This window comes from Photinus pyralis, unplaced genomic scaffold, assembly GCF_008802855.1.
Source record: "Photinus pyralis isolate 1611_PpyrPB1 unplaced genomic scaffold, Ppyr1.3 Ppyr1.4_LG5, whole genome shotgun sequence".
NCBI lineage: Eukaryota > Metazoa > Arthropoda > Insecta > Coleoptera > Lampyridae > Photinus > Photinus pyralis.
In genome coordinates this window covers 34,240,194-34,267,329 of record NW_022170596.1, presented here as the reverse complement: position 1 = coordinate 34,267,329, position 27,136 = coordinate 34,240,194, and the positions used below count along the sequence as shown (strand labels likewise).

General features: G+C 37.0%; 1 protein-coding gene and 1 non-coding gene across 9 annotated transcripts; both read left to right on the top strand.

The window, feature by feature from the left end:
- The first annotated feature begins 494 nt into the window (after positions 1-494).
- Positions 495-23,249, top strand: LOC116170305 (probable multidrug resistance-associated protein lethal(2)03659). 8 transcript variants are annotated; one of them, XM_031486590.1, is made up of 11 exons: positions 1,079-1,727; positions 2,670-2,787; positions 2,866-3,007; positions 5,870-6,115; positions 6,165-6,586; positions 6,658-8,026; positions 8,077-8,528; positions 8,577-8,804; positions 8,859-9,437; positions 9,488-9,864; positions 9,912-10,015. In XM_031486590.1, the coding sequence occupies exons 2-11, from the start codon at positions 2,712-2,714 to the stop codon at positions 9,939-9,941; spliced, it is 3,921 nt and encodes a 1,306-aa protein (XP_031342450.1). In that variant the 5' UTR covers positions 1,079-1,727; positions 2,670-2,711; the 3' UTR covers positions 9,942-10,015. The 8 variants fall into 8 exon arrangements, with proteins under 8 accessions (XP_031342457.1, XP_031342450.1, XP_031342452.1 ...); XM_031486592.1 differs by lacking the exon at positions 2,670-2,787 and having other exon boundaries at positions 1,079-1,709; XM_031486591.1 differs by lacking the exons at positions 1,079-1,727; positions 5,870-6,115; positions 6,165-6,586; ... (4 more) ...; positions 9,488-9,864; positions 9,912-10,015 and adding exons at positions 16,771-17,016; positions 17,065-17,486; positions 19,869-21,225; ... (3 more) ...; positions 22,649-23,025; positions 23,078-23,249.
- A 1,865-nt stretch (positions 23,250-25,114) lies between these two features.
- Positions 25,115-25,271, top strand: LOC116172870. Its single transcript, XR_004145789.1, has one exon. It is a non-coding gene; the product is annotated as a U1 spliceosomal RNA (small nuclear RNA).
- Positions 25,272-27,136: the final 1,865 nt, after the last annotated feature.

The following is a 27,136-nucleotide window of genomic DNA, read 5'->3' as shown; positions in this document are numbered from 1 at the left end:
AGTACATACTGGGTGTTCATGTATTTATGACGGCCAGTATACATATTTTCCAACTTTCAAGTCGCCTGACAAAGCAAGACCCCACTAAATGATCTGGCTTATCACTCCTTAAATATTAAATTTAAAGATGTAAAAATTTCGAAATGCCGCGCTACCCCTCAGCCAGTCTGCAATTCTGTGCTTCGATATTATTGGCGAAGCATGGGACAAGTTTTCAGCGTGCCTCAAATAGGTACCTACCCAAAAATGTCTACCAGCTCTCCTACTATAATAAATCCACGAGTACTAGCCATGAACCAAAATTCGCATGTCATTTTTGGAACATTACACAAGAATACCAAATTATTATGACGGTCACACGCCTTTTGTTTATTATTAAGGCTAATATAAGCTCCTTTACCGATTGTATATTTACAAATTACAACACATTTTTTAAGTAAAGGTACCAAACCAAGGTTAATGTGTAACGACCGAAAAACAACATCTTGATTCAGAGTTGGCTCAGTGACAAGAATAGTTTTACTGCAGAAGTAAGTACATATTGTGTCTACCTAATTAAAATTAATATTAGACGTGACCTAAAATTTCCACGGCTTTCTTTTAACCAAAATTTTGTTGATCACACCTCAATCTTCTTACCCGCGCATTGTTTTACCTCTATGGATGTCGTATATAAATGCAACACCTAGAAGGCGTTGTTGGAGATGTTTGTCTAAAAACAGAGTCAAAGGTATTGTAAGAGGGGGTGGACCATGTACAGTGTATGCCATATATCGTAACAAGGAAGGAGTCCTAATCATATGGTATTCCGTAAATCTTATTATTCATATGACCATATAAAACATTTCCTCATTTAACAAAAGATAAGACTCATTTTGGTTCAAGGTCTTGCATCCCACAAACAAACACATCTTCGTCGCCTTCTACTCCCGCAAGGCACCATGGGCCAATGGTTTGGTAATGAGTAATCTTTTCTAGTAGAAAAAGCGTATTATCACCTAAATGAATACTTAAACATTTGAAACCTTTTAAAATATTTATTGCATGTTCGTCACAATTTTAGAATGTATCTTTTAATGTGTTTTTTAAATGTGTCGGTTTGTTTTAATATGTTATACATTTTGTAATTTTAGTATTTGTGCTAAGTTTATTGTTTGTATGTATTAGGGACATGGTGTTGCCACCTACTATAAGGTAAAGCAACAACGAATAAATAAATGAAATGAAATGGAACAGTTCCATTTCTTCGGAAGTTGGAGGATAATATGTTTCTGGCAAGACAATGCTCTTCTCCGCACTGCATTGCATACTATCCTCGAGAATGTCAATGCCCGCCCAATGGCCAATCATATCTACTGACAATTCGGCTGTTTAACATGTGCGTGGGACATTAAGAATAAAAGATTGAAGAATCTGTGAATCTTCCACATAGGCTGGGACAACTCCACCACCAATTGCAGGTTGATTGTGGGTTATGCGATAATACTTCAAGACGAATTCGGTTACTTGCTGGAATCGTTGATACGAAAACTTAGAGGGAGAGACAACACATTTGTTTTTCCGTTTGAAATTTAACTATTCGACCTATACGTTGGCCAAAGATTCCAAAACCTTCTTGGTGTTATAATTTCTTATTCAAACGCAATTAAATTTTATTATTATTTGTCATTGTAACTTGTAAGTAATGGTCATCATTCTAGCCGAGTCACGTAAGCATATATGTATAAGTGCTTGTTCACAATGGACATAAGCGTAACAAAAACATAACAGATGCATAATTCATAATGTTGAATAGTAGCAAACCAACGTAGGTGTTCACAATGATTACATAATTTTTATTTTTTTGTAAATGTTTGCGTATGTTTTATGTCCTACCGAAAGGGTACATAAAAAATACATAAAGTTGGGTCGGTTTCAACTTTACGTAGGTTTTATGAAAAATCTAGTGGAATTAGGTGTATTTCTGTTGGGTGCAAAGATGCAGCACTGCGCTGTTGGTTTGACATTTCAGTTACTACGTCTAACGTCGATGACATCTCTTCTGCCAACATAATCTGGTTATTTTTAAATTGGCACACAGTTTTTGGCGCATTATTTCATAGTTTGGTGTTGTTTGGTCCTTCGTGTGTTGTTCTTTGATTATATCCAACACGGCATGGAAAACATATAGACGTCGAATTACTGATTAGTTTGGTGCGATTAAAACCCTAATTGTTTAATAAAGGGGACAAAAGACCTATTAAGGTGATCGAATAATCCTGGTGTATGAAAAAAACCATTCTTCATCATGCAGCTTCATTTCTAGACACGCTTAAATTCTTAAATTCTCCCCTTTTCTCTCGGTCTCGATTTATAGGTCTGACCCACCAACGCCGTTTTTGTTTTGTAACAACTTTGTCTCTCTGTCTTCTTAACAGTAAAAGCAATAAAACTGTTGAAATTTCCATCCATCTCAGTGACACACACATATACACCACAAATAATATTGCTATGTTCTTGACGTTTTGCCGAGTTTAAATTTTGGATTTGCGCCTACGCAGATAATTATAATCTTACGGTCACTGTGAACACTTTCTCCACCTGCGTAAAATTATGTCTTATGTCAATATTATGTTTTATGTATCTGTTATGTTTTTGTAACGCTTATGTCCATTGTGAACAAGCACTAAGTCTATCTATGATTCAAAATCTGGAGATAATAATGCCCTCGAATGGAATGGCAATGTAAAGGTTTATTTAGTATTTTAATTAATATTGATTGGTTAAATGGTACCTATAAATTAGAAGGTAATTACCGTTATTTTACGTTTAGTTTTTTATTCCATTTCATATATTTAGAATTTGGCTTACAAGCTCTTTTTATAGGCAACCTTCTTTACGAAACGCATTTCAGTGTAGAATGCAGCTGGCTACAAATTATTGATTGGAAAATGGAAGTCAATTGTGAAACTAACAATACTCCTCATCCCAGAGAAAATGCCAATCTACTCTCACGCTTCACATTTTCGTAAGTTCCCACACTTTACTTTTTATTTATTACACAATCTGCCGAATGTAGTGTTTGACAATTATTGCTAAACATAGCCCACAGAATACGGTAATAAGGTCTTATGTATTCTGTGACATAGCCCAACGTTTGGCGGTTGTGGCTAACGTACCTACTTCCACCTAACCAGTGGCGTTCAACCGTTAATATATTATGGGGATACATTTTCCTTTTGTTGCGAGTAAATGCTCAAATGTACCATTTCTGCTGCTTTATTATAATTTCTGTAAGAAAATTTAATTCATGTAGGATGCTCAATGACAGGCAACACACAATTTTTTTGTTTTGTGTATCGTCCGTAAGGATTGTATCCAGTAGTTTATTGCACTTTTATTCTAATTACCTTTCCATTATAATTCTTTCAGAATTGACCTAACAAAGTGAAAGTACTGGGTTTATATATTTTTGAAAAACTAGTCAAGGAACGTGCCTTAAAACACTGTTTCTAGAGCTTAGAGGAATATTTAAGATCTCATTTCGATACTACTGTTTAAGTTGCAAATGTTGTTTATTTAAATACTAATTTTATTGTATCACATACTAAATTTCTTGTTATGTTTGTTATTCTCTAACGAAACATGGTGTCTGGCTTGTCTCACACCCAAAACTGGATAATATTCGATCAATTTTAGTTATGTTTTGGCAATGTTTAGTTTATTTTCAGTTTAATTTGGTGAAATGAAATTAGGTTTAATTTATATATTTAGCGCAATCCAACTCCTGTTGGAAGGCGACTTTCTCCGTCCGTCCGGCCGAGGCCTTACCCATTCTTAGAGTTTATAAGATATTTAGCTCGTTCTTTTTGCATTCGGTAGTTTATAGCTCAACCAAGAAAAATCTTGACAATAAGGTAGATGACAAATTTTTTAAAACCAGTTATAACTGTTCGTGTACCTCTACTATTACTTTAAAATATGATATTTCAGCAAAATAAATCATATTACTGCAAATTTATGCAATTTAAATTGTAGATTTTTATTCTAGCGCCAAAACGCTGTTTTGTGTCATTGCGGCGTCTGTGACGTCACAGTCCTGACAATTATAAAAACATCACCCCAGCGTAATTAGTTTAAAAGATTTCGTGATGAATTATAACTACCATAAGTGGTGCCCTACCATGGAGTACACTTTGTCGTGGTGTAGGGCTCAGGAGTCACCTTTTCTGTGGCACAGCTAAGTATCCCAAGCGGGTAAATTTGGTTCCAAGGATGCTGTATCATTCAAATGCTTCATGGAGTAGAGAAATCCAAAACCGTTTTCGACGATTAATCATTAAACGTAATATAGAAAACTATATTGACATGAGTAGCACATTTTTCACGTACGTTAACTTCTGAGGCGTGCGGTAGACGACAATTTGGATAACTTCCGAATGCGATTGAGCCATTTGCCGATAGAGTTTCGAATAATGGGACTAGATCATGACTTGTTAAATGTGATAAAGGAGACTTTATCGACACTAGTACTCCTTTGGACTCTGAGGGGTTGTAAAAGTAGCTTGATGGTAGGGCAAAAAGAATTGTCTTCTTCGTCGACAACTAAGGAAACTGCATAGAGCTTTGCGTGAACCGTATGTTGCGGGCAAATTTTGACTTAACTGTGAATAAGTTGCCAGAGTCTTCTGTTCGACTGCACCCAATGTAAGGTTCCATAAGAGTGCCCGCCATAAAAACTGTTTTTCCAAAAAAAATTATTGTTTTAAGAACAACTTTATAAATTTAGACCCTAGTTTAGACCTTTATCTACAAAATGTTCGTAACAGAAAACTCTTAAAAGTGCACATAGCTTGTTGAATCATCTCCATATGATAGCTTCGATGACCTAAAAACAAAGCATCTTAATTACACATTCCTCTTAAATAACTACATTTCTTTTAAAAAACTAAACTTAACTTAAAAACCTACAAGACTTATGGCAGTTTTTTGATGAACAAAAATCTGTGTTTGATGCAAGAAATATTCCCAACATCATTTCATCAATGTTTGTCAGATTTGCTGCTATCAGCATTCGTATACCACCCACTTTCCATTCTTATTTGGTTTTAAAAACTAAACTTTAGGATAATATAATCACTATAAAATGGAGCAAGCACTAAATTAAAAAACGTAGACAAACTCTACAAACGCACAGAGGATTAGGATAATGACGTCACGCGCTCTGATTGGCGTTTGATATCACGTGACAAATGTCGTTATTTTTTAATTTTATTTTTACTAAAACATAATAGTTTCTCGTGTACATTACCAAAGAAAGTTATTTTGCGATACCCTGACACCTTACTCTATCTCATGAAACAAAAATTTATTTATTCTTTTTCCACTGTCATGTACCCGATTAATGTGCGCATGCAGTCGAAAAAACAGACTTACCATTTAGAACGTAGGTTTCTTTGAAGGCGTTAAGGGGTAGGAATAAAAATTACCTTTAACCTCTGGTTGTAACGGCCTTTTGAGCTCAGAAGGACACTTTTCTGTCTGTTACAGATAACAACACAAACAAACCAACAAGAGGGATAGTGAATAGCGCGGTACATAAATATTTCTAACGCCTGGCGCTAGGGTAAATAATAATCGGTCTTTATTCTTTTGAATTCTTTTGAATTGAACTTAAGTAAGTACACATTTTTTTTAAATTAGATATCTTAAACGGAAAGCTTAAGGTTGAAGAACTCTTTGCCTGAAAGTATGCTTTTATTCTTTTTTGTATATCCCCTCTATCCCCTTACTATCAGGAAATCTTTTTCCAAAATTTCAGAACAATACAATAGCCTCATTTTCGAATAAAATTAGCCAACTATTAACTGTAAGAATTTACTTGTTATAGGTATATTTTGCCATTATTTATGTATGGATACCGCAAAAATATCACCCAAGAAGACGTTTTCCAGCCGCATTCTGAATTAAGGTCCTCGAATTTGGGAAACAACGCAATAGATCTGTGGCAAGAAGAACTTAAGGGTACATACAAACATGGGCGGAAACCCTCACTGCCTAAGTTAATAGTCAAAATGCTGGCAAAGGAATATTTGTCAATCAGTGCTCTCATTGTGATCTGCGAACTACTTGCACGGTAATTGCACCAGTACTACTTCTTCATCATCCATGTGTTCAGTTTTTAGACCACTCCAGGCGTTCTTTTTGGGAGAATTTATTTTGTGTTACTCCGACCCGAACCTAGAACGCAAGCCTTATTTTTACGCGTGTGGTGTCATCGTGTGTGTCTTTTGTAATACGATTTTTCTACATCCCGCAGTTCTCGCGTCACACCACTTGGCATTCAAGATTCGAGTAATCTGCGGCAGTCTTATTTATTCGAAGATATTAAGACTTAGCAAAGAGGCATTAAATCAAAGAACTCCAGGACAAATATTAAACTTAATTTCGAATGATGTGAATATTTTTGATAGAATGGTATTCACATCGCAGTACTTATGGGTTGGACCTCTGCAAACTTTCATTATTTTGGGATTGATGTATAGAGAAGTTGGAGTTGCTTCGTTTTTTGGCTTAGCTCTACTACTCTTATTTATTCCGTTATATTGTAAGTATACATTTTCTAACACTGTTGATCAAATGGCACTACCATTCATTATTTTATCAAAAATTTTTCAGTTGTATTGGGACGATTGGCCTCAAAATTTCGATTAAAAGCTTCCTTGAAGAGAGATCATCGTTTGCGTTTCATGAACGAAATAATACAAGGAATAAATGTCATAAAAATGTACGCTTGGGAAAAATCATTTTCAAAAGTGATCTTCAAATTCAGAAAACTAGAAATAAACTTTATCAAATTAGGACTTTATGTTAAAAGCGTAGCGATCACTTATGACGTATTTATTTCAACCGCGCTGTTTCTCACAATGCTATCCGGTGTGCTTCTAGGCGAAAAACTAAACGCCTCCTCTGTATTTATTGTTACCACCTTATTTTCGACCCTAGGTTTTACCTTAAATTTTTTCTTCCCTCAAGGGATGATATTTTTAAGCGAAATCTTTGTTTCGCTAAACCGCATAAATGACTTCCTTTTGTGTGATGAGGTATTACCAGTAACGCGTAACGTTGGAGCCAAAGGTACTATCGTGATTCAACAAGCTACCTCCAGATGGGAAAAAGATTCCGACCGCAATATTTTGTCAGATATTGATTTCGAGATAGAATGCGAAAGCCTAAACGCTGTAATAGGTTCCGTTGCTAGTGGAAAAACGAGTTTGTTAAATCTTATTTTGGGCGAAATACCATTGGAATCTGGAGCTATAAGTATAAATGGTACTATTAGCTACGCTTCGCAAGATGCTTGGATATTTTCATCAACAATAAAGCAAAATATTCTGTTTGGTAGCAAAATGGACGAATCACGCTACGCCGATGTTATTAAATGTTGCGCTTTGGAAAGAGACTTATCACTCCTTCCGAATGGCGACAAAACAATAGTTGGAGAACGAGGAGCTTCATTGAGTGGCGGACAAAAGGCCAGAATTAATTTGGCTCGCGCCATATACAGAGACGCCGACATTTACTTGTTGGACGATCCGCTTTCGGCAGTCGACACTCGAGTTGGTAAACACATTTTTGAATATTGTATTCGAAGGTTTCTAAAGGGCAAGACAATTTTGCTAATAACTCACCAGTTGCAATATCTAAAACATGTCGACTCAATCATGGTAATGGAAAACGGAACGATTATCACCAAAGGCTCGCAAAGTGACCTCGAAAATTCAGGTTTTGATTTCGTGAGGTTCTTACGAGATAGTGATCAAGTTGACGATATAACCGAAGAGCCTACTGTTCAAAATTCAACCAGTTTCAATCAAGCGAAAGCACCAATCCAAGGGAAACCCACCGGAATCCAAATGATCAGTTATCACACCTACAAAGCCTATTTCTACGCATCGAAAAGTTGGACAATACTATTGATGTGTTTTTCACTATTTGTGTTGGTACAATTGGCGATGAGCAGCGCGTCTTACTTTCTGGCCTACTGGTAACAGTGATTGTAATTGATACCACCATAACTTATCTGTTTGGTTTTAGGGTAAACAAGGAACACGCTGATGGCTTTACGAGTATAATGCAAGAGCAGAGCATTTACGTATATGTGTATAGTACTATTATTCTTGCGTCCCTAATCTTCACCACTTTAAGATCTGTTTCTTTTGTTAATCTAACAACAACATCGGCAAGAATTCTTCATGATAGAATGTTTAGCAACGTCTTGCATGCGACTATCAACTTTTTTAATTTAAATTCATCGGGTGCTATTTTAAATCGTTTTTCAAAGGACTTGGCGACAATCGATGAAATGCTACCAAATGCTGTTATGATTGCTGGGCGTACACTTTTAAGTATAACCGGTGTCTTTTGCGTTATCTGTATAGTAAACCCCTGGTTTATTATCCCTACCTTGTTTGTTTTGATTATATTAAATTATTTAAGAAGGTTCTATTTAGCTACAGATTTAAATGTACTTAGGGTTGAAGGACAAGGTATAGATAGGTTCCTTGTTAAGACATTTTTTCATAATCTAATTTTAGTTCGAGGGCCACTATATGGTTACGTCAATGTGTCTTTACAAGGTTTAAGTACAATTAGAGCATTTAGTGTTCAAAAACTGTTAACAGAAGAATTTTATCGTCATCAAGATATACATAGCAGCGCCCTTGATATGGCTTCTACAGTATCCAGAGCGTTCGCTTATTGGATGGATTTGTTAAACGTCATCTACATCATCGTTATTACGCTATTTTATACATTTAGTGCTGGTATCTTTCGCAATGAAACGTTTAGGGACTTTAATAACGATGTTATTCTTACAGATTCGTTTGGCGTTAATATTGGTCTTACAATATCACAAGCCTTACAGTTGATGACTCAATTGCCATGGGGTGTAAGACAGTCTACAGATGCAGAAAGCTTTATGGTTTCTGTTGAACGAGTCGTTGAATACGATTCGATTTCAAAAGAGCGAGATGGCAAAGGTGCGACCAAAAAGCCTTCGAATTCGTGGCCAGATTTTGGCAAGATAGAGTTTAAAAATGTCTTTCTGCGGTACTCTGATACAGCGCCCTATGTTTTACAAGATTTAAACTTTACTATCCGTCCAATGGAAAAAGTAGGCATTGTGGGTAGAACGGGTGCGGGAAAATCTTCAATAATTGCTGCGTTATTTCAACTGGTAGACAACGAAGGGTTTATTTTTATTGACGGAGTTGATGTCTGCAAAATTGATTTGCCTATTTTGAGGAAAAGGATGTCTATAATTCCTCAAGACCCAGTTCTCTTCACGGGTACTATTAGAAGTAATTTGGATCCTTTCGAAGAATACGGCGATGAAGTGCTTTGGAAGGCGCTGGAGGAAGTAAGACTTAAAGACGTCGTAAACGGTTTACCTTCTGGTACACTTATCACCTTTTACATTTTTGATAGCTAGTGGTTCACGTTACAGGTTTAAACTGTGAGATCTCTCAAGACGGGTCGAACTTCAGTGTAGGTCAACGCCAGCTAATTTGTTTAGCGCGAGCCATCGTTCGAAGCAATAAAATTTTAATTTTGGATGAAGCAACGGCAAACGTAGATCTTGACACCGACACGCTCATTCAGGAAACCATAAGGCACAAGTTTTCAAATTGCACGGTACTCACTGTAGCTCACAGGCTGAATACCATAATTGACTGTGATAAAGTTCTGGTTATGGATAGAGGTTTGGCAGTTGAATTTAATCATCCATACCTGTTACTGCAAAACACGAACGGGTTTTTTTACAATTTGGTTCAACAAACGGAGAAAGTGATGGCCAACACGCTTAATGACATTGCTAGAAGGGTATTATTTCACCTATTGTAATAAGCAGCACCTCACATTTTTTTTAGAGTTACCAAAAGGCACAGCAAGAAGAGTGACCGTAAGGGTTAAAGAAATTTGTGTATTGATAATAAATGTACTTACATACGTAATAAAATAGTGCTTTTCTCAACTTAATCTTTTTTCAAATTGGACCTTTGTCTTATGCCCACTTAAAGACAGTAATCTATTTAGTCACGTGAAGGAAGGTAGTCGGATTGGAGACCTCTTTTTGGTTGTGCACTATGACCTAAATCAATTAACGCTTGACCTTACAACACGGAGTACAAACCACCACCAGCATCCATACGCCATGCGCTTCTACATCTTCCACCATTGCCGCCATGTCGCGACAGGCCAAGCTACCCCGACGTCGGCGGGATATGAAACTTCATCACCCAACGTCGTTGTCATAGGAAATGGAGACCGCATCACCGCCAACAAGCTGGATGAATTCTTCGTAATCCAAGATTACCAACGGAACGAGTTCTATATCTACGCGCTGCCATCTGAAAGAGAGTAGAAAGTTGCAATCAGGGGATTGGCAATCTCCATCACTGCCGACGAGAACATCAAGGGTCGCGGATTCAATCTCACCCATGCCACCAAGATTCAGTATAAGGGAAAGGAGCACGCTTTCTTCGTTACACTGAAGAACCTGCAGGGTGCTTTCAAGGTCTAAGACATCACGGAACTGCTACCGTCTTACGGTATCAGCCGCAAAGTGCTACAGTGTTTCGCGTGCCACAGATTCGACCACTCTAGCGTCAACTGCGGATCTGCACCCTGATGCGTTTCTTGTGCTAAAACCACCTGGCGTCGGACTGCAGGAGGAAGCAAGAATAAAGGGCCACTTACGCAAACTACCCCGGGGCCCATTCCGCAAACTACCGGGGTTGCGCATCCTTCCTTGCCGCAGTTAACAAACGCCACAGACCCCCCGACGAATCATTTTTGCCCACCAAGGCAGCAGCAACCGAGCGGGCAGCCCCATAGCAGACAGTCAGAAAGCGAAGAAAGAGGTCTAAGAAAAAGAAAAGCGCTTCCACGATCACTTGACAACAGCCACTGACCATCACGGCACACCCATCTTATTCAACCGCCCCCGGGATCGCACGCCTACTAACAACATCAATGTCTCCACCAGCAGCACCTGCACCACTCACGCAATTAACCCGCCCCAAGAAACCGGCAACAGCACCATTCGTCAACGACGCCTGCGCATCCAGACACATCACAAACCCCGCCCAGCCACCACAATGCTAATGCGCACTACATCAGACCACACCATCTCTAGGATACGACATCCACCTCCACAAAATCCTGGGATGGATTGAACGACTTGCCGCCGCACACACATTCGAACATAGCATACTGTCCCACTAATGCTGGCGACTTGCAGCGACATTTGCACACCCCACAATGGATAACCCCAGAACAAGGAAGAACACTACCACCCTGCTGCAATAAAACGGTTGATACGCACAAAGAAACTAAAACACATCCTCCGTATTTACAACATTTACATCGCCATGATCGGAGAAACACACTTATACGACAAGATATCTTCTCCCAACCACCCAACGCACATACCAAGCGACCTTCTGTAGCTTTTGACTTATATATTATACGATTTACAGCTAACCATTATGTTTCACTTTACCGTAAATATCAATTAATTGTTAAAGTCGGCCATATTGAGAAGCCTAATTGGATCCCAACAAGCGTACGTTTACTTATATGTATGTAACCCTCCTTCCTTAATCTTTTATTTCAATGGTTTCAATGAGTTGGCTAAGCCATTCTTTAACCGTAAGAAGTGCTCACTTTAACCGTAAGAAGTGCTCACTTTAACCGTAATAGATAAAGTGAAACATGACTGTGCATTCTAATGACATCTGTCATCCTTTTTCAAATGCACGATATAAAATGACGTCTAGAACATATGATAATTCTGTTTCTATAGCAACGATCGCGACTGCACTGAACCTAAGCTTGCTATTTTTGACGTCTCTAAATTAAATTCACAATTATCGGAAGCGTTACACTGATTTATATGGCTTCTGCTATAAAATAAAGTTTTGTATTATACACGACGATAAACGGAAACTAACCACCTCGTGAATATTCGTCAATATCTTTCACTCACTGGTTAAAATATCCCTTTACCGTCTTGTATAAACTATTCTTTGCAATGCTAAAACCATTGAATTTCTAAAACACACACATTCGTTGCATATCTATTTTTAAATTATGAATTTTTAGTAAACTGTAATTTTCTGTATGCACATATGGAAGTCTACACAGTTTACACCGATACGGGGAGTACGCGGGCGCATTTATACACAGTGGTCCGGTCCAGGGCAACTTTCTAACCTGATTTTGAATTGTATTTTTAACAGAATTTTTTTCCGAATAGGGAACATATTGTTATTGATACCACCATCCGCCACCACCATAATTTGATAAGTTTGATCAAATTTGTACAGCACAAAAGAGTTCATTTGATTTTTTCAGTTGAATAAGTGATGCATTTTACAATGGTAGACAGGATATGCTTCATTCCATATAGTTGAATCTAAAGATTATTTGTTTTCCTCCTTGGTCCTAGCTACCTTCGACGTGAAGGTCAATGCTAGTAGTTTTTGCAACTTGAACATATAAAAAAAATAAGTTATCCACGACCGACCTTGAAGGCCTAATAAGTACTTGTACTGTATTCCATAAGTTATCCCTCATTCTGGCTAGACAAAGGAAAGCTACAACTGACAATAGATTGACAATATTATTAAATTTGATCAGTTTTATAGTAGATACTTAACATAAAAACAACCAAAACAAAGCAATGCAGAATGGCGACTATAGCCTCAAGTTCATTAACACGCGATGCAGCTTGCCGTTTCTTGCAACAGTCACCTACTGCTCTAGAAAACATCAGTTTGCTTTGCTAGGGCGAAAGTCAAGATTTCTATAATTAGGTGTTTATTGGATTCCTATTCAAATGTGTTAGTTTATTAATTTATGAAAAACACTCATTCCGTTATGCTAACTTATGTAAATATACGCATACCAATTAAAAAATGTGACATTTTGTTACTCTATTAACCGAGACTGTCTCAGTAATAAAAGCAATTGATCACTCTGTTCGGTATCTAGTTTCTTTAATTAATTTAGGAGGCCTAGGGAAATGTTCCAAACTATTATGATGGTAATTAGTGGTTATCGAGTTAGTTCGCAAAGTGATTAGAACAACCAGTGTGCTTGTGTGTGTACGTGAATATACACGGACCTCGATGGAAAAATAAACATTTAGTGATAATTTTTAAAAAAATGTTATATACACCAAAGTAGGAGAGGAGGTTTCGAAAATCTCGGAAATTAATGCGAAGACGTGGAGTTTTACCGTAGATCAACTTCCCGGTCCTAACATTTATATCATTCCATTACACTATTTAGTATGGAGGATAGTGCCACGCGAAGAATTGGGAATACCCCTAATCCAAAACAGAATGCACATATACTATCGCGTTTAACATTTTTGTAAGTATCTATTGATATAAGTATTTTAAATAATCTTCAAAAATACTGGTTATACCTACTCATCCCACGTGATGAATTAGCATTTTTTCCGCGATAAAGTTAGATTTTACAGTTTTTCTAATTATGTTAGTACAAATTAAGCAATGCTTAACGTTAAGTCAACCCATGACAAAGCTTGTTGCATTGTAACAATCGTTGTCATGGTGTCTCAGTTTGAATTTGACGATAAGAACAGCCATTCCATTTGTGATTTTGTGTCCGGATGAATGAATAAGCACCGATTGTTCAGTTGTTTACTGAAATGCAAGTTTATTTGTTTTTAATGGTGCGGAACAGCTTCACACACGATCGACAATCAGTAAACGGTGTAATGGTCATTTACTCTAGCGTTCACCATCACTTATAGGTACCTAATCACACCTACATCTTAAACCAGATAATTAAGTGCAGTGCTTTATAGATAATTTGGGGACAACGTTCAAAATAAATAAATAAATTATGGTGAATCATGAAAATTCCAGGCACCCGTCTTTCAAAATGTAGTTTTTTGTTTAGAAAAGTCCGATCGCTTTGGAAATTGGTACTCATGTTTTTAAGGATATAAGAAAGGTCGCTATTGTTTTTCAGTTACATAGACTATCGGACCAAGTTACAGACCAAAAACTGTATGTTACAAAGGACATATACATGTCCGGTTTTATTAATTACGCATGGGCAATCCAACTTTTCCATTTGTGGAATCCAATTTTTTTATTTGTTACATGTTACGCCGCATATTATTCAGAAAGTGTACGTTTGCGACACGAGAGAGCTTGCGAGCGAGTGGAGCAAGGTTATTCCGTGTGCATAAGGGTTATTTGCGGCTTTATAGGTTATACGGTTACCATTTCCAATGTCTACGATGGTTGCAAGGATTGCGAAATCTGTGAATTTTTTTAATGTTTTTTTAATTTAATTTTCATAAATGTAAACTATAAATCTACAAAATAAAGGGGAAATATCAAATATTTCGATATCGTATGCGAGTGTTGCAATATCACATTCAGTATAAATAATACAGATCGCAAAAATCCAATTACAGAACACCTGTAACAAAATAAAAAAGTGCTCGTGAAAATGTTTGAGCCATATTTGACAGATCTACGACGTCATCAATAATTTTTTTTAAATAACACCCCTATTTTTTTCACCATAAAGTCTCATTGAAGGCGAGTTTTTTAATATAGGATTTCACCAGTGTTGTGACAGATACTTTTCTTTGAGTATTTAGATAGTAGATACAGATACAGATACACTTAAAAAATTGTATCTAGACATATTTTTAGATATATTTGCGTCAGTGTATCTAGATACAGATACACACACGGAAGTGGAAAAAAAGAAGTTCAGAAGGCCCTGGAACTCAAATTCAAATTAACGTTTGGATTTTGCAATCGTTCACCGACACCCACTCATATACATATAATTATAAATAAATCCCATTTGTGAGTACAAGAATCGTAGTTTGCCGTCTGATAAATAAGAAGAAAGAGAAATGCATTTGGATAAATCGGGTGTATTACGTTACCATAACAACACTAGTATTTATTTTGAAACGTGTGTACCATCATTTTGACAATCTTGAATCTCAACGTGGAATGGTCTTATCATATGTACCACTTATCACAGATTTAAACACTATTAAATCTGTGCCACTAGAGCTCAGACCCAGCAGGGTATTTTTTGTGGTTGATATTTCGCACTTAGTTTCATGTAATTTAACTCGGGATTTCGTGGGTTTAAACAAAATTCTGATCAAGTGTCAGCCACACATCGCCCGCCTGAGATCGCTCCGTGTGCACCGCCGGCCGGTTGGGTTGCGAAATTCCAGAAGGTAAATTTGGCTCTGGCACCCTTATTTTAGATTTCCGACCCCAAGTGTCCTATATCAAAATACTCCCCTACGCACCACCTACACGCTCCCAAACTGTGGCAGGTACTATAGGAATCACCCTGTATACTTCAAAAGTATCTGTTACAAGTATGCCATAAAACTGGATTTAGCGTAGTTTACTTTCAAAAGAAATTGCAAAAAATATTTTAGAAAAAAATGTCAACTTGATTCTTATCAATGAATAAAGTACAAGCCATCTTTTTAAACAAATAGTTCTCATATGTCGATTTCTTCAGTAATATCTACCTTCCTTTAAGAAAAATTAATATTCAAATTCATACAGCTAATCGACCACCAAATACAACGCAGAAAATTACTTCTCCGGAGAAATACCGCTCTTTTTAAAAAATATGGAAATAGAGCGCTGCAATGGTACTGGAATAAAACGCCACGGATTTTTTTTTTTTTCTTCCATAACTTTTATTTCTTCTCAAGTTGCTCCTTTCTGATTTGCTTAACTCGTTTAGGATTTCCATCATGAATGTCTTCACCTCATTATCCTGGCTTGTCTTCAAGGCGCCTGTCATGCTTCTTGGGTGATCTTGCTGTAATTGAACACTTTCATACTTTGTACACTCAGCGCCCTTTTGCGCTTGCTTTCGTTAGTGGTGTATTCATCGCACTCTGATTTAATTCTCGAATTTTGCACCTTTGTACGCTTCTGTTATTAGTTTTGCATAACCGACCTTGAGACCAGTTGTTTTTGACTTTAGCAATGATAACCGTCTCGTGAATTTAATTATTGTGCCAATTTCTCTTTGGAGCAATGTAGTTAACCCCTTGGCGCACTTTGCCTCTCCTTCTGACAATTTCTCCAATAATTTCCCGCTCGTAAATTAGATACCATTTTGAATCAAACGTTCACAATAATTTCCGGACCTGTGAAATCAATTCCCGTACAGTGCTTCTGCTTGAAATCATTGTTCCTCCTCAAATTCGTCGTATCCGTGCGTTGACGAAAGAACTCAAAAATGTAACCAAACTCAAAGCATCCAATAAATTTTGATAAAGAACGTAAAACAAATTTAATATTAAACTAATTATCAAAAACCTTCCTGGTTAACCGATCTACAAGCTTTGGTATAAAAAAACAAGTTAAAAAAGTAATCGTCAACAATTTACAAAAAGCACATTTTCACATTAACAGTGAAGAAATTTGTTCTCGTATGAAAAACACTCATTTTAATACAAGGCTTTTGTAAGTGCTACAATTTAAATTACACGGAGTCGTTATCACTATTATAATTCAAGTAATCTAGTAATTAATTGTCATCCAACCAAGGTTGGTAACAAAAAAGTAAAATTATGTAGGTACGCGGTAGTTTTACATATTTATTATTTAATGTTATTGTAAGGAACATTTATTATTTATTAATTACAATTAAATACTCAATACATGGACGTAATTGTTTCAGCTACATCTTTCCGCTATTTTTCAAAGGCTATCGAAGAACAATAACTGAAGATGACGTTTTTGAAATACACTCTGAACTCAAATCATCCAATTTAGGAGCCATAGGCCTAGATTTGTGGAAAATCGAACTAGAAGTTGCGTCCGAAGCTAATCGCAAACCTTCCCTGATTAAATTGCTCACGAAGATATTTCTGAAGGATTATTTGTTAATCGGCGCAGGTATTTTTCTTGCGGAACTAATTTTGAGGTAATTTACAAGGTACAGTTTAATACAAATATTGCACTCATTTTTTAGACCACTCCAAGCTTTCTTTTTGGGAGAATTTATTTTGTGCTATACTGATGTGGAAAATGAGAGGCAGCCTTACATTTACGCTTCTTGTGTGATTGCTTGTGTTTTTATTCACACACTTATTATGCATCCTGTCCTGTACGCATCATTTAATTTGGCATTCAGAATTCGTGTGGTGTGTGGTAATCTGATTTATTGGAAGATACTAAAGCTTAGTAAAAATGCTCTGAAGCAAAGCACTCCAGGACAAATTTTGAATTTGATTTCTAATGATGTTAACGTGTTCGATAAACTCGTGTTTGCCTCGCAATTTTTATGGGCCGCCCCTTTTCAAGCAATTATTGTGACGAGCTTAATGTACAGAGAGGTTGGTGTTTCCTCAATCTTTGGAGTCGGTTTGTTTGTGCTGTTTATTCCATTATATTGTAAGTATACCTCATTTCTCTAACGCTAACCCATGCAACTTCACTCACATTAAACAGATGGATTAAGCGAACATGGAAATCGTACGATATAAAATGTATCTGGCACCTCGCCTCCTCCATCCCTGATTTAATATTTTTTATAAACATTTTATTCAAAAAAATTGCTACGGATGAAATTTTATGCTAAATGCATTTAAAGTTCAAAATTAGACATTTATTTATATTTTGAGAAATAACACTCCCCCGTCTATAAAATGATACGTGATAAACGTTGGGTTTAAAAAAATGCTCGCACGTATATAATTATTTTTTCTTGTGCATTTTTTGCACTAAATAAAAAATATACCGGATGCGTCAAAAAGTAGATTTTGATGGCAAAGTTGCTTTTTTAAATGAATCAGTATTTTGTTAAACACATTTTCGAATTATTTTTATTATGCGTAGAATTTGTTTCTCTTTAAAAAAATAATAATTAACAATAAAAATATATTAACCGTAATCGAACGAAAGTACTCTCATTAAGTACTAAAATCAACAATAAAACTCAATGTAAACTTCATCATTAAATTAATATAAAATAATAAAACAATTTTTAAGAAAAATAATCTGCATAGTAGCACATTCAAAGAACAATTTTCTCAAACTGTCCAGTGCCCACCCAACTCATGGAAAAGACACAAAAAGTGGATTGTACAATTTACGAAAAAAAATTTCAAAATAATTGAAGCACTAATGCTATTAGAATCGAAAATTGAAAGAAATATAGAACTAGCATTGTTTCCTTGTATACTTATAAACCTGTCGCATTAATGTGGAAATGAATTTTATCATTCTCAATGCATAAATTAACACGCCTTTTTAAATATTCAAAAACATTTTGTAGTTGTCCTTGGACTGTGACTCTCTCTGTGAGAGGCAACTAATTTCGCTGCCTGCCAAAATAATAAGGAATATGTATAGAATAATAATAAATAATATATCAAACCTAAACTTAATTGTATATTTCCTCGTAATGTTTTACTAAGAAAACGATTATCTTATACGTTTAAAAATTATGTTCATTTGATTTGAGAATGTATGTAGCGAAGTGCTTTCTCCGCATGTTTTATAATGTCATATCGTATATTGTTATTAGCAATATTTTGTTGAATTAAACCGTTTATTCTAAAGGTTTGATCTATTTATCGAACAAAATAAAGTACTGGAAAAGTTTCTGAAAGGTTGCCGCTATGGAATAATCCGAAGTATCTGTTTCGACTGCACGTTATAATTTATAACGTTAATAGCTGATTTTGCAATATCAGATTTAAGCTCTTCAAAGCGTTGTACAAGTTTGTTCCCTAATGGACATTTTTTCATGTTTGATAGTGTGGACTTTTTCCGAAAACCTTGTGTATTCATGTGCTATAGTAGGTACAGGAGCCCATAACTTTTCGTAAACACCGCAAATCATGTGGCGGTGGCATACTAATAAGTGAATCAAGGCGGTCAGGATCCGGTTTGATTATGTGATCCTTTATATGATACCCACGATATCATTTGTATTTTGAGAGAACTTGGTTTTCTCTTTGTTAATAACTAAAATGGGCCCATATTTGGCAGCGGCTGCCAAACATATCTCGAGCTTCTTGTTATGCTCCTTTTAAGTTTTGCCGCAAATGGTTATATCATCCAAATAGACGTACCTTCCAATGCTTCCTTTCTAATGATCCAATCAATAACTCTGAAAACTTGACACTCCATTGGTTACACCGAAAGGAATTCGACGAAATTGATAAAGGGTTCCGACTGCTTCGAAAGCGGATGGTAAGCACTAAATATGCGATAATTCGCTATGTTGGATACTAATTCTTCCATATTTGGAAGGGGATACGTATCCAGAAGCGTATATCTAGTCTGCGAATAATCAATTACAAGACACTTTTTATGAGTTGCATTTTTCGTGATTAAAACTTGACCCCTCTATGGAGAAGTGCTTTCTTGGATGATCCCTTCCATCAACAGTTTTCTTATTTCTTAAAAATTCCACTTACTGGATGTAAAAAGGGACAAGTCTTCCCTGTTGAGTCTGTGTATATGCTAAGAGGAAGTTGTCGAAGGTTCGTAGCCAGTGCTCCCCATTCCTTGGAGGTGGAACTAACTGATGGATCAATATTAACGAAATTATTGCTAATTATAATGTAGGATATGTCATTATATAACATAAACTAGAACAGAAAGAGACCATAAATAAGGTGTTTGTATATTACTACAAGCTCCGACTATTCTCTTTCAAAGTTTCATGCCATGATTTCAAACCATGCCAAAAAATGGTGTTATGGTCTAACATCCCTTCTGCTACTCTATTACTGTTAAGTTACCTATTTTTAACATCTGTTTCAGTTTTATTTGGACAATTGGTCGCTAAATTCCGCTCGAAGGCCTCTACGATGAGAGATCAACGTTTACGCTTCATGAATGAAATAATACAAGGAATAGGCGTAATAAAAATGTACGCGTGGGAAAAATCCTTTTCGACTACTATCCTGAACATACGAAAAATGGAAATAAACTTCACAAAATTTGGCCTGTTGGTTAAAAGCGCTACCTTAATTTTTGACGTCTTTATTTCAACGTCATTGTTTATTACAATTACATCTGGAGTTTTCTTGAATCAAAGCTTTAATCCCAAATCTGTTTTCATAGTAACCACATTGTTGGCGATACTTGGCGTAACTTTAAATTTTCTTTTGCCGCAAGGTATGATATTTTTAAGTGAAATTTTAGTATCGCTTGACCGAATAACCGACTTTCTACTTAGTAATGAAATTAAGCGGAAAACTAGCGCGACTCTACCGAAAGGCAGCATAAGTATTACAAACGGTACAGCAGCTTGGGACAAAATGCCCATTTTAAGGAATTTAAACTTCAAAATAGAAAGCGGAAGTTTAAATGCAATAATCGGTCCAATTGCTAGCGGGAAGACGAGTTTATTGAGTCTTATTCTGGGTGAAATGCCAATGACAACCGGAAGCTTGAATGTTAGCGGAACTATTAGCTACGCACCTCAAGTTGCGTGGATATTTTCCTCTACAATCAAACAGAATATTTTATTTGGAAGCAAGATGGATCACTCACGGTATGATCAAGTTATCAAATGTTGCGCTTTGGAAAGGGACCTTAAACTTCTTCCGCACGGTGATCAGACGGTGGTCGGAGAAAGAGGATCGTCTTTAAGTGGGGGACAAAAAGCTAGAATCAATTTGGCCCGAGCAATATATAGAGAAGCAGACATTTACTTACTAGACGATCCTCTGTCGGCAGTCGACACTGAAGTTGGCAAACAAATTTTCGAACAATGCATCCAAACGTTCCTTAAAGGAAAGACCGTTATGTTAGTTACTCACCAACTGCAGTATCTCAAACACATAAACTCAATCATGGTGCTGGAAACCGGGTCTTTAATTACAAAGGGAACAAAAAGCGAATTAGAAAACTCCGGATTTGATTTCGTGCACTTCTTACAAGAAACTGACATGAATGCAGAGGACCCGCCAAATGAAACTATGGCACGCTATGAAGCTGCCCATACCGCCAGTAAACAGCCTACTGAACGATTAACAACTGGATTAATCACGTTCCGCACCTACAAAGATTATTTTTTTGCATCTAAAGATTGTGTCATACTCATGGTACCTGTCCTACTGTTTATTTTAGTTCAACTCTCAGTTAGCAGTTCCTACTACTTCCTAGCCTATTGGTATGTTACATGGTAATATTCTTTTAACTTTATGTTGTACTTTAGGGTAAACGTTGAGCACAACTATGGAATTCTTCCAGAACAACGCAGTGCTTACTTGTATGTGTACTGCAGCATTATACTTGCCGCGCTCATCCTTACAGTATGCAGATCACTATACTTTGTTAAACTGACAGCTACGTCTTCAAGAATCCTTCACAAAAGAATGTTTGACAACGTTTTACACGCGACTCTAGGTTTTTTTAACTTAAATTCGTCGGGTGTCATCCTCAATCGGTTTTCAAAGGATTTGGCCACAATTGATGAACTTCTACCTAACGCAATCATGATTGCCACACGCACAGTATTGGCCATTTTGGGTGTTTTTTGTGTTATTTGCGTTGTAAACCCATGGTTTATAATTCCCACTCTTCTAGTAGTGGCAACGTTAAACTTCCTACGAAGATTTTATTTGGCTACGGATTTAAATGTTCTTAGAGCTGAGGGACAAGGTATTGTCTTTATTCTACTGATTCATTGTTTATTACTTATTTTTAGTTCGAGGACCACTGTATAGCCATGTAAATGCATCTCTACATGGTTTGGCCACCATACGAGCGTTTGGTATGCAAGATTTATTAACAGAAGAATTTTATCGGCATCAAGATATCCACACTAGCGCATTAGATATGGCTGCCATAGTGTCTAGAGCGTTTGCGTACTGGATGGATTTATTAAACGTAGTCTATATTGTCGTACTAACTCTGTACTACACATTTAATGCAGGTACCACCGTTGTGAAGCTTCTCGAATGTGAATGTATACTTTTAGATTCATACGGTGGTAACATTGGATTAATCATATCTCAAGCGTTACAGTTAATGGCGCAGCTACCATGGGGTGTCAGACAAGCCACAGATGCGGAGAGCTTTATGGTTTCCGTGGAAAGGGTTGCGGAGTACGATCTGATTGATAGAGAAGAGGAAGACAATCGAGTGCCTCCGAACTCTTGGCCCGATCGCGGTCAAATTGAATTTAAGGATGTCTATTTAAGATACAACGAGTACGCGCCGTACGCTTTGAAAGATTTGAATATGACAATAAGTTCAAAGCAAAAAATTGGGATTGTTGGAAGAACGGGTGCCGGTAAATCGTCCATAATTGCAGCACTGTTCCGTCTGGTCAACATAGATGGATCAATCTCGATTGACAATGTAGATATTTGCAGCTTAAATTTACGCGATCTAAGGGCGAAAATGTCCATAATTCCGCAAGATCCCGTTCTCTTTACCAGCAGCATCCGAAATAATTTAGATCCTTTCGGTGAATATGACGATGAGATACTTTGGAAAGCGTTGGAGGAAGTGAGATTAAAGGACGTTGTGCTTAACTTGCCATCAGGTATAGGGGACGGCGATTATAAATTGTTAACCCGGGTTTGCAGGTTTAAACTTTGAAATATCCCAAGACGGTTCAAACTTTAGTGTGGGTCAACGGCAACTTCTTTGTCTAGCGCGAGCCATTGTTAAAGATAATAAAATCTTGATTTTGGACGAAGCCACGGCGAATGTGGATATGGAAACCGACACACTCATTCAAGAAACAATTCGTACACAATTTTCTAATTGCACAGTTCTTACCGTAGCTCATCGACTAAATACAATAATTGACTCGGATAAAGTACTAGTTATGGATATGGGCGTCGCCGTGGAATTTGATCATCCGCATTTGTTACTACAAAACCAAAACGGCGTTTTTTATAACCTGGTGCAACAAACTGGAGCAGTTATGGCCGAAATCCTTGCTGATATGGCAAAGAAGGTATCTATCTTCTAATTTTTCGGTTCATTATTTAAATCTTATTCCCTTTTAGAGTTACAGCAAATCTAAAACGTGAGACTTCCACCACATTTTAAGTGTGAAATTGCTGCGCTACTGCGTATATTTTACTACTGCAGTGTACATGTCATGCCATTATATTCATGTGAGATATTGAAACGTGTAATGTTTTTTTTTTAAATTCGTAATAAACCGCTACAAAATGCTGTTTGGTGTTGCCTAATTTCTATAATATCCGTAAAGCAACAATTACTACTTTCGCTATTGCTACATTCTTTACTTCACTTGTGTCTTTTTTTTTATAGATTAAGCACTGTAATTAAATAGCCACGTAAATACAGACCAACTCCACCTCTGGTAGAATCGAGTCAAATCGTTTTTCAATCCATTTTCGCTGCAAGACGTAACCGTAGGTTACAAATTATACTTCCAGAATGTAGTCCCGACGCCACTGGGTTTTTAATTACCAAATTAGTCACCCATTAATCCCAACTTCCAAGTTCAATTCCCCGAATTAAACTCTTTCCTGTATCATTCTCTCTGAAATTATTCGCGTGTTTATATAAATTGTACAATTTGTTTGTTGTTACAAATTGTTACAATTTGATATATATTCCACTTGGCGTGCCTGGCGTGTGACCACAAATGTTGCCTACACCTGTAGCTGAGGGCTCAAAGGTTTTTTTTAATATATCTTGAGGACGTTTTTATCAGGTGGTAAGGCTAGCAAAGACAGTTTTTATTTGGTCAAATACATCGAATTTCCGTATATAGTTTTCCTACGCTAACAAAGGAAAATTAGCACAAAAGCTAATTTGCATCCGGCAAAAATCTACTCCGCACCCGGATAATTCGCTCCCAAATAATTGGCACCAGAAAAATGAGCACCGGATCCTGAACATTCGCTCCCGGAACATTGCCCCCTGGACGATTTTTCGATTTCTGAACGTTTCATCTGCATGATACATTTTCGCATTGGAAAAATTGACGTCCGCATAATATGTATCCAAATAATTCGTATACGGATCATTCGGTTCTCAATTTTTCACTCAGTGTTGGCCGATCCCCACGGCAGTGCGTAACCCGTTTTCTGATTCTAAATTTTCGTCGATCCCCTCACTAAATTCGCACTAATTATTACAACACTAAATTAGGAAAAACTTGAGATTGTTTTAATAATTTTTTATTAATATTGCAATTTGCATAATACATTACTATAATATGCTAATTAGGAATATGACGCGCGGAAGTAGGCCCTTGTCCCTATTTGCTTTACGTTAACACTTACATTATACTTATCACTGAATCAATACAAATTAAAAGAGAAATATTCTAAGGCGATTCTTTAAATTCACTTTGGTTTTATCTCGCTCTTAATACTTTATATTATTATGAGTAAGTGGAAATTCGTTCCCTCTACAGTGGGTTTATCTTAAACTGGAACGTACGATTTTGCATGCAATGTTATTTCCCTATGTTCCATTAAAAAAAACGCGTCAATCTATAGGAGTAGTTCAAATGGGTAGTAGGTACAATGTACAACTGTCACCTTCAAATCTACCGCCCTGCAGATAATTTTCAAATGCTATCTAAAGAGATGAAAATTGAAATTATAAATTTATACAAAGGTCACAACAGTGCAAGACAAGTCCGCAATTTACTTCCAGTCCAGTATCCTACATAACCTAAAAATTATTGAAGGCTGGTTCAGTTGTGAATCGCACATATCCTATGGGTTGATGCGTTTTTGTTAAATGCATTGCATGCAATATCGTATGTTCGAATCCAATGTAAGATAAACGCACTGTATACCTATGAATTTTTGAGGTGACTACTTCTTATCGCTCGCTATGACTGTACGTTTTGCACATGAGTAAATTTGAAACGAGACGGGAGCTTAAACTAAGATAAGAGGTAGTTGTTTCTGTCAACACCAAGTGCAACATTGTAATTTTAATGCCATTTTTAGACAAACATTTCGGTAACAATTAGCACATGACGCCAAACTATTCGCTAAAGCATTGATCTGACTGTTCCATTGTAAATAATAATAATAATAATAATAATAATAATCCTTACCTGGCGTAGGGGTTACCGTGATCAATAAGGCGGTTCCCCCAGGATGAGGCCCCCTCATTGCACTACGATCGGGCTGAAACCTGCGATTATCCCTAATGTGGATAACTCGGGCGCGTAATTTTTGGTAGTATCCTGTGGGTTCGGGGATAGAATAGGCCCACTCTCGCCCTAGAGATCGTAAAAGGCGATCAATGGGCATTAAAGGTGACCAGTCCAACCACCTTTAGTATTTACCTACCCACTTTACTTTCCAACTTTCACGCCCATGTTCCCTACTTTCCTACATTATACACAACACGCAGGTGGATATTTGCTTACGCGAATATCTTGAAGAGTGACGCCTTCACGTGTTCCTAGTCACCCCATATTCTTATGAAAATGGAGTTTAAACAAAGCCTCGGAAAAATGCCGCTACCTGAGGAGCGTCAGGGCACGTCTGGAGCTATCGCTGGGCGTTGCAGCATGCGAGCCGATAGTGACGAGTTGGTGAACAGGCGGCCGCTCGTCGGGATACCCGAAACCTCTACAGCCGAAAGAAGACTACGAAGAGGACAACGACCACCTGAAGAGGACCGCCATGAAGAGACCTTTGTGCCTGCTTCTCAACCGCTTGTGGATGGGACCAGCGCAAAGGATACCTCCAAAAGACGTATGAAATGGGACGAAGGGATGAATCGCTTCATTTTCGGTACGTATCTGGAGATCACGAAGATGGAAACGGACAGGACAGCATACAGAGGTAAACTATATCACGCGTTCATTACACAATACCCACATTTAGCACACTTGACAGAACAACGCATTGCAGACCAACGTAGAGTTATCATTAAAAATACACTCCTTACATTAGACACACAGGAACAAATCAGGCACGAAATTGAAGCACTACTCAACACAAACAACACACTCATCGTACAAGATAATACACCCGTTCTAAACAACACTGAAATACAGATATTTGCGACACCCCAGCAATCGATAGATACAAATAATCACATAAACCAAACACTCACATCCCTTCAAAAAGAATTTGACAATGCATTGTTAGAATTCTCAAACACTGACCCAACACAAAGAGCACGAATACCTAAACAAAGTCACACTACAAAATTACGCACACTCTCAAAAACACTAAATGATCACATTTTACCAAATTACATTAACGATAACACAAGCTTACATCAACTACACTTTGTTGTGTATTGCGGTGCGGTTGCAGTTTCTAGATGTAACGGTTCAAGAATAACAACAAACAGAGAACACCACACAACAAAAAAACGCTCACCCCCGGCTTGGGAAAAACGCCTGATTAATCGCATCGATGACATCAGACGTGACTTGGGTCGAATTACACAATACATACAAGGAACTCGTTCTTCAAAATTAACACGACAAGTACAACACATAACTACAAAACTAAACAATCACACCACACGAGAACAAAATACAAACTATAACGAACATAGAGATACACTCACACAAAAACTATCAATATACACAAACCGTTTAAAACGCTATAGGGAAACTGCAGACAGAAAGCGCCATAACACACAATTTAAACATAACGAAAAACTATTTTACAGATCACTAACACAAAACAGCACTAATGAAAAACTCATTCCACCATCTCTACACTCACTTCAGCAATACTGGTCTGACTTATGGACCAAAGACATTAAACACAATCCACACGCCCCGTGGATTACCACAGAAACCACACGCACTGAATACATTACTCCTATGAATAACACAAACATCACTACAACAGACATCATTCAAACTATTAATCACTTACATAACTGGAAAAGTCCAGGCATTGATAACATTCACAACTTTTGGTGGAAATATTTTACCTACACTCACTCTTACCTTGCGCAACAATTTACTGAACTTCTTAATTCACCAGATCGCACTCCTGCATTCTTTACACAAGGTATCACTTACATGCTCCCAAAAGACAACAATACACAAGACCCATCTAAATATAGACCAATTACATGCCTTCCTACAATAT